General features: G+C 36.6%; 1 protein-coding gene across 3 annotated transcripts in view; it reads right to left on the bottom strand.

Annotated features, from left to right (window-relative positions):
- Nucleotides 1-850: 850 nt before the first annotated feature.
- The window catches only part of FAM83B (family with sequence similarity 83 member B), a 56,604-nt gene continuing 44,464 nt past the window's right edge, over nucleotides 851-12,990 (bottom strand). For all 3 annotated transcript variants that reach the window (XM_083832451.1, XM_083832449.1, XM_083832450.1), the window contains exons 4-5: nucleotides 11,940-12,064; nucleotides 851-9,784 (exon numbers count right to left, since the gene is read on the bottom strand). In XM_083832451.1, coding sequence (XP_083688577.1) covers nucleotides 7,432-9,784; nucleotides 11,940-12,064 — 2,478 coding nt within the window. In that variant the 3' untranslated portion in view covers nucleotides 851-7,431. The remainder of the gene's footprint in view (nucleotides 9,785-11,939; nucleotides 12,065-12,990) is intronic.

Genomic DNA, 12,990 nt, shown 5'->3' with positions numbered 1-12,990 from the left:
ACATGCATGTTTGCCTGTATATGCATCACCACAACTCTAACCATTTAAGTTTTTATATGTTGTCACTGGGTAACCACCTCACTGTTTTGTAACCTTTGTTTTTTTCTTTTCACTTCCTCTCCTCCTCTTCATTTCCTTCCTCCATTAAGTACAGACTGTAAGCTGTTCAGAAAGGTTACTGTTTCCTACATGTTTTCCAAAGGAACCAAAGAGATATTCATGACTGAAAATCAATTTCTCATTAGCCATTCAGTAGTGGCATGCACTCATGCATGGAGAAGTTGCTGGAAGCTAATTCTGGCAAGCAATGTGATGGAAGTGATTTTTTTCAATAGTATTAGCAAGGCAAGGTAGGGAAAACAGAATTCTGGAGGATGGTTCATGTAAATAGGAAACAGAAAATTAAGATGGAGATGGAAGTAGGAAACAGAAAAGACTACTCAACCTGACATCATGAGCATGACAGAATTACCAGGAAGTAAAACAAAACCAAACATCAGAGCAAGGAAGTGATACAAGGCAAGTAAATATGGCATAAAAATATATTTGACCTTACTCTGTTTAATTTTTGCTCCAGCTTATTGCTACTTGTATTTTATTTCAGAAATTTGACATTAAAAGTGAAGTCAGCTTTGGTCCTTTCTCCGTTTGGGTGGACTGTGGGTCCTGTAGGAGGTGCAGCAGCTCTGCAAAAGCTGATGCTCCCACATGCAGCCTTGAGACCTCAGTTTACATTTCACTCAAAATATGTGATGCCACATTTTTTAAAAAAGATGTTCTAAATTTTTAAATGAAAAATGTTAATAACAATATGAGACAGTGAAAACAAGAACACACAAATGAGCTGAGCTTTAAAAGAAACATTTTATTTGGTAAAAAATAAAAGTAATAAATTATTTCAAGACACTTTTTGGTTTGTATCTGTACATACACAGTATATCCATAACATAGTTGCTATGTAATCCAGGAATTCCATCTGAGAAAAAGGATTTACATATCAAGTAACTGTTTTAGATGAAAACCAAATCAGTTGCTGTCAGTATTGGAACCAACATATCAGTATTAAAATCAACTTGACAGAATTCCTTTTTTTTTCTCCTCAGAAATTACTCAGTAATACCTGTTCTAGGTATTGTGTGTTTGCAGCACCCCTCATGACTGTTTTGCATCTTCTAGATCAGCGTTCCTCAGCTTTTTTTATTCAATGACCACCTAATGATTATTACTACTTGAATCCCTATTTCAGTTCCGCAGTATTGAAATACCAGCTCTGTCTGAACTGATAAAAATTATATTATGAATGTTCTCTTACACGAATCTTTTGATTCTACTTGCTTCCTTTGTTTTATGTGGAAATATAGGCTTTTTTTTTTTTTTTTTTTGTCTGGTCATGTTTTTTCAGTAATCAGAACTCACTTCCAAGTCACCTTGTGAAACCTTAGGGATCACCAGGAATCCACAGACTCTGCACTAAGGAAAATTAGAACCTGAAACCAAGAGCAATGATACTCTCACACATAGGTGAGACTTGGAAGGAACATGACCGACACGATGTCAAAATGCAGCCATGACATCACCATGGGTGATAATTAGACATGGCCCAATGAAAACAATGAAACTATATAGTCAACTGTTTCCCAAAATATATCAGCTAGGACTACACTGAGATTTTTACACCAAAATCTAACAAAACACATAAACGTATGGCTGGTGGTATTTTTTTATCCCAGGAGGGTTTAAACCATCCTTCTACTTTAAAGCTAAGTGGGTGTTTAATGCTTCACTGGATTTTCTGGGACTTAGGAAACTATAGATAACCAGTCTGCATTTTGAGCATGCTGATTGCTAAATGAGGCAAGAACAGACAATGTACAACTGACATGTAAGAGGCCTGTGTTTGAATGCTAACAAATGCATTCATTTCTCAAACAAAACAAAATATTGCTACTGGTTGTTAGTCTTTAGGATAATAATTCTTGGACTGTCATAAATTGTCTGCTTCAGAGAGACAAGATTTTTTTTTTTCCCATCTATATTTACATTTATTTGTTGTTGGAAGCAATACTATCAAAGTAAACACGAATCATGCGCCTCTTATCAGAAATGCTTACTTTCTGCCAAAAAAATCTTGTGTACTTGTCCATGGAATTTTTAGTTAGTCTAACACATATGATGGGAAAAAGATGCATAGTCCTCACAGAATCCAGTGGCATCTTCTGAAGGGATATCCAGTTTTTTATTAAACTTGATTCACTTCCAGAAAAATGCAAATATATTTTCAAGATATACAAATAATTGATTTGGTAATCTAGCACCCTAAATCCTCCTGGATTTTCAGAAACAGGACTTGCCTGCTTTTTAAAGCATTGCAATATATGGAAATTGCTTTTAAATACTGACCTGGAGGGGACCGCTCTAAATAAGAAGGGGATTAAGCAAAACTTAACAAGTCAGTGTCACTACAATAGAAATTCAAAATACTAGCTTTGTCTAAGAGTAAAGCAGCTCACTTCTGAGCTGTCCAAAAGCAAATGGCTTCTTCTTCAATCCTGTTTCTCAAAATGCAACATTTTTTTTTGGCATCATGTCCAAATGTGAAAAAAGGGAGACCTAACTGAAACTTCTCGTAAAGAGTTGAAAATGAAAAATTTCAGACTCTGCAGAAAGGTACTAAGACATCTGTAAGCACCTACATGAAATAAAGAATGAAATGGCAAAATGGCATTTGAGCAGTGCAGACTTTTCCCCTGTCATTGGGGTGCTAATGGAATATGTACTCATGCAAGTGAAGACACAATCAGAGGAACATCTCTTAATTACCAACAAACTACTGCAGATTTGTGTTGGTCTAACTCTAACTTAAATCAAAACAAACAAACAAACAAACAAAAGTCACTAGAAATATTGTGCTGCACAGTACAATATTGATCTGGGGAATAAGTTCTTACTGATCTCTATGTGTTACATGGTTGTACAGCTACTTGTCAGTTGTACAGCTTATGCCAGGTAAGAGCAAGGAAGAAGTACTACAAATGAGAAAAAAAAAATATATATATATATTTATCATACAGCTTAGTGGAGCCATTTTACATTTTATTTTTACATTATCTTGCCACAGATTTTGGTATTATTTTCCTTATGACTTTTTTATACACCACAACATTTCCTTATACATTTCAGAAAATTGAACATATATATATATATATATATTTTTTTTTTTTTTCTGTGAATGATATTGCTCCTGCACCTATCAATGCACAAACATCTATGGCCTGATAAGCTTTTGTTCTCTCAAGGTTTGTAACAAATAATAAATACTACCCTCATGTATTAGACAGCTGGAAATTTAATTTGTCTTATTTTTTAACCTTTCTTTACAAGAAGTTCGTATTTGTTAGCATGAATAAAGAGTGCTGCGCAAGATCATTAATAAAATGACTATCATTTTGCAATCCAAGAGGCAGTAAAAACTGTTTATTACAAGGCTGAAGAAATGAAGCAATTAATTCACTGGATATTATGACCACATATCGGGGTGGTTTATTTATGACATTAATTGTATGTGCACCGTATGCGGGGTCTGTATCTCCTGGCTGCGTTGCCCAATGCTGCATGCTCCTGAGGGCCACATTCAGCACTGCATAACTCTGATCACCTGAATCTATTAGGGTGCTAATGGAGTTTTATTTAATGTGGAAATGACATATCATTTCCCAACTCCCAAGCCATTTGGCCAAACGACTGTCACGCACAGTAATAACTATTACTTCACAGCCTTACAAAACTGGGAGTGCATTGGGTGTGTGGGGGGTGTTACAAACTTGCAACGTGCAGAGCACATTTAGGACACACTGAACAAAGTGCATCTCCTTGGGAAAAGCAGAAACATCACAACAAGCTTTGGGAAAAGGAAGATCAAAAATATAAACTCTATTCCAAACATACACATATCCCTTTTCTTTGCAGATGCAAAGAGCATGTACATTTTTTTCCACACTTTTCCTTTCTTTTTTTTTGAAATGGCTGGGTTCCCACACAAACAGGAGGCAAATCAAACATGAATGGGCGAGCACTGTTTTCCCACCTGTAATGCACAATTCTGGAGGGAACAAAATAACAGCCAGTCATTGCACCAGCTGCCCTTGGAGCTCCCCGGTGTGCTCCCCCCTCTCTAAAGCAGTAGCTGCTGGCAAGGCATCGGGCTGCTGTTCCCATGCATGGTGTCCGAGCCACATCCTCCCCAAGCAGCCTTCAGCCTTGTAACACTTCTAAAATAGCGGTGTCAGTGCATTAAGTGTCTGATCCAACTGCCACCGAGGTCAGTGGTGGTCTTTTTCATTCAGATCAATTAATCTTGGATCAGAACTGTATGCACTCATTCTCACGCAGGTTCTCTGAGGAGATATCTGAAAATGAAAAAGGATATTCTACTACAATTAATTTATTGCATTATTAAGTGTATGAGCAGGATCTTCACTAAAGGCTCTTAATCTTCTGTGCATAAATACAAAATATAGCTATATATCTATATAAGTGACTTGGTAAATTAAAATATCTGCCTTCTCAGGACTCTCTAATTAGCAACCCACTCTGGAAAATAGAGTAAAAAATTTCCAAAGTGTATCAGATACATCTGCCCAATTTTACTACAAAATGCAAAGAACTATCACTTCAAAACTTGCCAGAAGGCCGTTGCCCTCCCTCCCTTATTTTCTTCCCAAATCTAGTATTGCCTACAAGTGTATGTCAGAGCTCATAAGAGTATAAGGAAAAACTAAATATCCTCCCCAAACCTACCCCCACCATTTTTAGCACCACCTGCATCTCAGTTAAGTTCATTTGCTGTACAGTTAATTTAGGCACCATCCTGAATAACTGTCTGCCCTGCTAAAAGGTGTTAAGACTTATAAAAAGTGCACCGCTACATTGCTGTTGGCTGGGTAGCTGTGGAATTATGTTGTGCCTGTACTGATAATATGCCTGGAATACTAAGGAGACACTATTTGCCTTGGGATCAGCCTGAAATTGCTGCCTCTGGCAGGACAGAGTATTTCTGTGTGAATGGCCATTTAGGAAAAATACCTGCTATGGCATTTTAGCATGGAGTGAACAAAGTGACCAATGTTCATTAAGAAGTTCATAAAATCTTTTCCACAATCAGGGGTAAAGAGGAGAGTGAAACTTTCAGCATAGGATTGAGACACCAGATCTAGTCACCCTTAAAAATAAATACTATCCCCATGGTGAAATAATTGCTATAATGCATCAACCTAATAAGGCTGCCTGAGAAGCAGTTTGAATGAAAAGCTTGCACTGCTTCACTGAAATCACTGCCAATAGCTGCGGTGAGTTCATGGGAGCCAGCAAGGATTTTCAGTGATGAGCAAGAACTTGAGGGAGATGGTGCATTAAATGCTTTTTTGGTGTTTCTTTTTAAAGAACAAAGCCAAGGCCTTCACAGTGGGACTCCACCGTAGAACGCTGCAGGACCTTTCAGATCTAAGAGTGAAGTGGTCTCCTAAAAGATGCTTCAGAAACATGAAGACCCTGTATAAGATATATAAGCTTTCAGCAATGAAGTTACCCAAATTTCTGAATTTCTATTGCTGAAAATTTACAATGCTACCTAAATCCCAAAAATTCTGAGCTGCCTGGTGCCTGCTGCAGGTGTAAACCACCATCATATTATTTTTTTTTAAGAAAAAAAAGTATTTTTCAAGATCTTACTTGTGAAGCTTAATTTTTAGTAGTTGTTCTCAAAGCAAGCCTAAAACATATCCTGAGAGGGGCAGCAGTGCTACCAAGGCAAGGATGTGAATATGCTTTTCTAATATGCTGAGTGCCCTCATCAGAGAAACGTCTACCTGCTTGTCTCCAGCCTTCTTAATATGTAATTATTTGATGTGTGGTGGAACAGCCTTACCGAGTTTAACTGGAGTAAGACTGTCCCAGAGCTTCTCGCAGCTAATTGGTTATGGGCATTAAGGGTCTCTGCTAAGAGACAAGAGTCCACATCAAGGAGGGCCGGGAGCCAGCTGGATGCTCTGGCTACAGGTTGCAGATGAGAAGTGGATGCCATGGTGCTGCCTAAACACATCACCGTCTCTGTGGTTTCTGTAAACACTAGTTTGGTGTAGGCACTTAATATCAGGAAAATTCTTATGAATGAGAGGTCTGGATGAACACAGATATGTCCCCTTAAATCGTAGTTAGATGCCTAAACACCTTCACTAAGGTTAAACAATTGCTGCCATAGCTCTTCACTGATACTTTTTTGGCTTAGGAGAGGTAGTGATTTATGTGGTGATTTTCATCAACCTCATTTTTAGATGCCTAATTGCTCCTGGCCTTGTAACATTCATCCTGACGTAAGGCAACAGGGCATGGAAAATTTAACCATTGCAGTATTGAGCTTACAACCTTCGTCATATGCCTAGTCTGAAGCACTTACAACCTTATTACAAAAAAAACAAAAAAAGGTTATTAAAGCTAGAGTTGCACATAATCTGCCAACACCTAAAACATACTGTTATATGTGAAACTCAAAAACTTACCTGGGAAATGTAAGTCCACATTTTTATTTTTTTTTTGGAGACACCAAACAGAAAAATCTAACAAAAACCATTTTTAGACTACATTACAGAATACTGGCATGTTATACAAATGTAATTAATCCATTGAAATTTAAACCAGTTAAGTTCTTTTCAAGGCACCTTGTTTTATAAATATATATTTTTTTTACTTTCATCCTACATTCACATTACTTTAGCCATGTAAAAAAAGTCTGAGAAAGCTGGGATTAAGGTCACTTTAAGATTTGTATGCCAAATACTTCAAAATAATATCATATTACATGGAAAATTCAATAAAGTAATATCCATCTGCTGCCTAAACATTTCAATAAATGCTAAGGGGTAAATTATTACCAAGATGGAATCTAAAAGAGGGTTTCAAAACGAGTCTGAAGTTAAGTAACATACAATGCATTAACATTTGTGTTTAACATTTGAAAAAGTACATAAACACTGAAAAGATGCAAGCCACTATTCCTAGTGCTATCCTATTTTTAAAGGGCAAATCTTCAGAAACAGTATTGTTTGAAGTTTAAAAACACTCTCCATCTTTTTTTCCACATTTAATCTTACAATGTACTAGCACATACTTTCTTCACAAGGAAAATGTATAAAAGTAATCTTACAATATAAACACTATAAACAACTTCCTTGAGACATCTTCTGGACACAGAATTTCTGTAAAGACTTAAGCATAATAATTCTAGAATAATTATGTAAAAGTATGTACATTCATTCAAATGTCCTAGACCCTGAAGAAACCCAAGTAAGCTCTACAAAAGTTGCTTGTCAGTCTTATCCAGTTAAGAATGTACAGCTTTGCTACTCTTGCTGTATTTCAACATAATCAACAGAAGTTTTACTTGTTTTTATGTAGGAAGTTCCCAAACTTTTGCATAAATCCCCTCAGTTTATTTTCATTAGGCTGCAGTGGATGATAAGCAGTTGAGTTGTAGCTGACTAGGTGATTACTCCTGCCATAGTTATTTCCTAAGGTCTTGCTTTTGATATCTGGAAGATGTGAACTATTTGGTAAATTTCCTACAAGTTGACTAGGATTTTCCATCTTACAGAATGGCTCAAAGCGACTATAAACACGCCTTTCACTCAAACGAGATCTTAGCTCCTCTTGATGTTTTGAGCCTGCCAGTTGTGGTGTCATTGAACTTGCTCTTTGTAGAGCACAAACAGCAGGACTTTCAGGGGTAGTATTTGTGGTAATTTCTTTTACGTCTTGATATTGAATCTGTTCTGTATTAAATCTTGGGGTAGATGCATCTCCTGCAGTTTCTATGAACTTACTTTCAAGGGGGCACAAGACAGGACACTTTTTATTGCTTTCATCAGATGGAGGTTTTTGAGGCTTTGGTGATTTAGGAGACTTTGGAGACTTTGATGGGCTTGCAGTGACATCTTCTTTACTTCTGTTCAAGCTACCTTGGGAACTTGATGTGTTTCTCTTTCTTCTTGGGGAAGAATCTGTCTTATTTTCAGAGATCTTTGGTTTTTGATTCTCTTCTTCAGAAACCAAAGTGTCAGAACTACTACACATTCTGTAAAAGGCAGGACCTTTGTTTTTTGACAAGATTTCCTTCTTGTCTGGTGTGAGATTAAGAAGTGACCGCAGTTTCTGGGATCCCTTCTTTAGAAAACTTGGGGAGTTCTTATTTTCTTTCTTTGATGTGCAATCCTTACTAGACTCCTCTTTGCTCGCTTCAGCAAGAACAGCCATAGAGATTGCCTTGGTAGCAGTTGGAATCTTTAGCTCTCCTTTGAGGTTCTTTTCCTCCTGTGGCAAATGGTTGGTCACACTATGCAAACTTTTAGAGCTCTTCAGAGTGTCTTCTGGAAGTTTTGGACTAACTGGCTGCTTAAGCCTATGCCTGGTCAATGTGCTGTAAACATAACTGGATGCATGCTTGTCGGCACCAGGGTCTAATATGGATTTTGAATTAAACATGGGAAAGCTTCTCCTTTTAAGTATATTTTCATTTTGAACATTTTTCAGATTTTCTGCATGTTTGTCGGCACAGAGGGTTGTGTATAAGTAGATAGATGGGTCCCCTGCTGCATGTGAATTTACCATAGGTTTTCTGTTGTCTGCAGTATGAATTCTGTGGTTTTTTGGTGCCTCTGATTTAAGCTGGACATTTGCGCTAAGCTCTTCTAAAGTATTATCTGTTCCATTTTCCACACTTGGTGCATGATTTGATGTCCCTTTAGGTGTTGCACTTCCCTCTGACCCAATTATAGTTGAATTTGAAGAACTTGCACAGCTGCTTACCTCCTGCTGTTCGGGTAAAGTTGGCTGAAACACCAACGACGATCGTAAGCGAGAATGAGAGTACAGGGCATGAGCTTTAATATTTTCAGCTGTGTCATAGCTATCATATCTGTCACCCAAGGCTGACCCATTAGACTCCACTGGATAGTCGGATTGGTCATTTAAGTATGACTTAATTCGCCAGTTACGTAGGAATGATTTTGTTGTGTGTTCGAGGGTCGGCATCCTTTGCTGCAGATGGCGGATTTGATGATCTGTCCCATTAAAAGACCTCCTCACAATTGAATTTCTTTCTGCAAGATTTACCTTTGGTCGTGAAAACTGATCAGCGAAACTTTGTTGGGGTGGATTGCAGTTATTTGCATATCCTCCTCGTAATGAAGACACAATACTAAGGCTATCAGATGGCATTTTCCAAGTATTCAGTGGATTATTGGCTCTATTAATAGCTCTGTTAAGCAATAGGTAAGGTGTCCTTTCTGGCTTCTCCCCAGCATAACTATGTCTCTTCCAGTGCTCATTTTTTTCACTAGGTTGATACTGCTGGATTGGATTTTGCATATTAAAACCTGGATGAAATGGTTGTTTATTATAGGCTTGATTTCTCAATCCAAATTTATCTATTTCATTTACTGCATATCTTCCTCGAGTTTTCAGATAAACAGGATCTAAATTGTGAATCTTGTCTTGCCTACCAAAAAGGTTTCTTTGGCTAGAAACTGAAGCTAGGGAAGACACCGAGTGTTGGTATGTGTCGTTATCCCAGAGTATCCTGCGACTGTTAACCCGCACTAATTCTGGGGCAAATGAACTAGGAACAGAAGAACGAGCATACAGTGTCCTGAATTCTTCATCAAAGGATTCGACCAGCTGTCCTGTGATAACTTGAACCATACTGAGGTTGGTTTTTTCAAAAGACCACATAAAGCTGAAAGAAGAACAAATGACCATTAGAAACAGTCCTTTTGAACCAATGTATTTCACTGGACCTTCTTGATAGGCAAAAAAATTATAGAAAGTTTTCACACACACTTGGATTTGGCACAAATACTTTCTTAATCAATAAATAAATGGTGGCATGATTCATGTAATTTGGATTTGAAAGGTCTAATCTAATACAATTTGAACTCAGTGGCAGACTTCCACTGCTCTCAGTGGGAGCAGGACTGGGTCTATAACTACTTAATTGCCCTTATAAACAGGGGATATTGCAAAAAGGTATTCACAAGTGTGCAACATCAAATACCTAATGGTGAAAATTACCTCTACAAAGACTAAGCCAAGGTTTACTAGACCCACTCCTAAATCAGAGACAATGTGTGGTTAAATTGTGAAAAAAGTACGTTTGAAATAATACACAGAACTGTTTCCACAGGTCTGAATATACTTCACTCTAAACATGTTCTCAAAAAGATGCACCTCAAAACTGTTAAACAGTTTTCATTTTCTACTATGCACACCAGCTTGGATGTTAATTTTTCTATTAACTGCAGTGTACTCTATCCTGATGAAGGAAGTTTTCCTCTTTTCTACTGTACTTATAAAGGCTGAACACATGCTCAAAGATAAGTAGCTATAACTACTTTATAGCTACAAAATGAGATAAAATACATTAACAAGTACATTCAGGATGTTTCAAAAAGCCTGATATCATGGTGTTGAAACCATGTAATTTGTAGATTACAACAAAAAAAACATCTGTCCTATGACCCTAATTTCATGTGAAGAAATGTAAGTGAAAAAAATGAAATCAATGAACATGTTCTATTTGCATTTGTCTTCTGTATGTGATGAAGGTTGGTTGTATTCACATAAATAGCTTGCTGATTTCGTTTTATTTATTTTGCTTTTTTTTTTAATTATTTTTCATGAAATAATACTGTACTGAGATTAAATTAAAACATGACACCTTTTTTTTCTGTTTCTATTTTCTTTCTTTTTCACAAAGTTCTTATTAAGAACATTATATTTTACAATATTTGTAAATAATTAACTTTAAATTGAGTTCAGAGAGCAAGCATTCAGAAAAACTCATCTTTCCTGTTATAAATCACTAGATTCTTTTTCAAAGCAAGTTTAATTTCTACAGAAGTTCATGATTCCAGCCCCTGTGCCAGATCTTAAAGCAGTGTTATTTTTCAAAATGAAATGAGAAAAACTATCACATTCTTACAGACTCTAACACTGTGTGTAGATGTCAAAGCAGGCAGACTCTCTCTGGACTCTCTTACACTGACTCATTTATGAACTTGTCACTTACCTCACTACCATTTATACCCATCAATCTGAATTTGGGGCTGCTCAATTCTCAGAGGAAATAGACAGATTTTCAAAAGCTTAAAGTAGTTGAAATCTACAAAAAATCAGCAGCTGTGGATCTGGCACCCAGGCATTAGGCTGGCATAAATTAATTCAGTAGACCAAAAGAGAGAAGCATACCATGACAAGAACAAAAATATTTAATAATGTGTGAGATAAAACTGCCCCTGCTTTAACCTAATTTTTTTCCAACTCTGCAAAGATGCAAGTTCTTCTGACCTATGCCTTCTGCAAATATACTAGAAATGAAATGGAAAATAAATAAAATAAAATAAAGCTTAACCAAATATAGACTATGTCAACTTATCTTTGACAATTCTGAATTTGACCATGTTATAGTACAGAATGTTATAAACCTGGTCTGCAATTTTAGCTTTAGAAGAACATTACGAGGAGAAACTATCCAAGAGAGCTTATGAAATGCTTTGGTAGCCTTTTTTGGAGTTATTGTTAAACAAGAATAACTCAATATAAAACAAATTGGGATTTCTCTCTCTTTTCACCAAAACTTTGCCTAAATCAAAAGCTATATCCTTTATTTCTTATTTATGAAAAATTAACAGGGGACCTCAAAATTTGGCTCCATGTTATGTTAACTACCATTAAGCATCTATGACAACTTGATAAATTACAGAAAAGATAATCAAATTTGCCCATGAAGTTTCCTGGAAGAATTTTCAGAAATAGAAAAATATACATATTTTGCAGTAGGCAAAATACTGAGATGACACGTGTTCTATGGGCACCTCAGTGACTGACCTTACCTGTAAGAACCATATATGACTTTCTTACAGTCAACCAGAAGAAATTTTTGTTCCATTTTTCCATGGAATTTTGCTCCTGTTTTAGAATAGTAATCTTGTCCTTTTACTGTCCGCACCCTCATATTCTGAAAAAGATAATTGAAATACTTTAATTGGTACACTATATTCTACATTTAGCATCCAGGGCTTTAAATGTCAGAGGTACAGTAGGAGTTACATTATTGCATACCAGTAAACTCTGCAGGACAGTAAATGCCGATCAAGCCTGTCCCCTTGGGACCCACTATGGCAAGTTATTGCTTTGTCTTCAAGAATGATGAAATTTCCTAGGCCTTGGAAAAATGAATTTCCCCTTTTCCATAACCATCACTCTCAGAAATGAGGCTCTGGCACAAGAGGACTTTGACAAGGAAAAAAGATTTTGTAGTGAAAAAAATCTTTTCAGCATCTGATATACTATATGTGATTTCCAAGTATCTCAGCGAGTCAGAAATAACATCTAAAGCACCAGTATCACTTCTTTTAATTGAACAAGAGTACTGTATCTATAAACATAGATATTTCACTCTGAGATGGTCTATCAAAAGATATCACCTGGCCCCAGAATGCCTTGCCGTTCCATCACCACTCAGATTCCTCAATTGGCTTTTCAGCATGGGATCGATTACATTTCTAAATCTGGAGATGTTATCACAGCATGTATAGCTAGCACAAACCCTACAAAGCAGTTAGGCTTGAATTCCAGACTCTGTCCATAAGCTCTCTGTTTTACTCATGCAAACTCAAGTAAATTCTACTGAGGAAATTTGCCATGATGGAACCCAAAAATGTGGTCAGTTTTACTCCCAAACTGTTAATGAAGTTGCCTCAGCTGAGCCAGTATCTTTTCCGCACATGCAGTTCTGAATGACTTAAGTCATTTTTTTTTGCTTTAGTGTCCCTTGTTTTTTTAAGCTCTTAGCAAAAAAAAAAAAAAATAAAAATCAAAAGAAGTGTTAACAAACTAATAATTTTCAAAAAGTTTTTATATGGATACGGAAAAAAAAATAGC

This window comes from Anser anser (assembly GCF_964211835.1).
Source record: "Anser anser genome assembly, chromosome: 3".
NCBI lineage: Eukaryota > Metazoa > Chordata > Aves > Anseriformes > Anatidae > Anser > Anser anser.
This window is presented reverse-complemented; position numbering and strand designations above follow the sequence as displayed.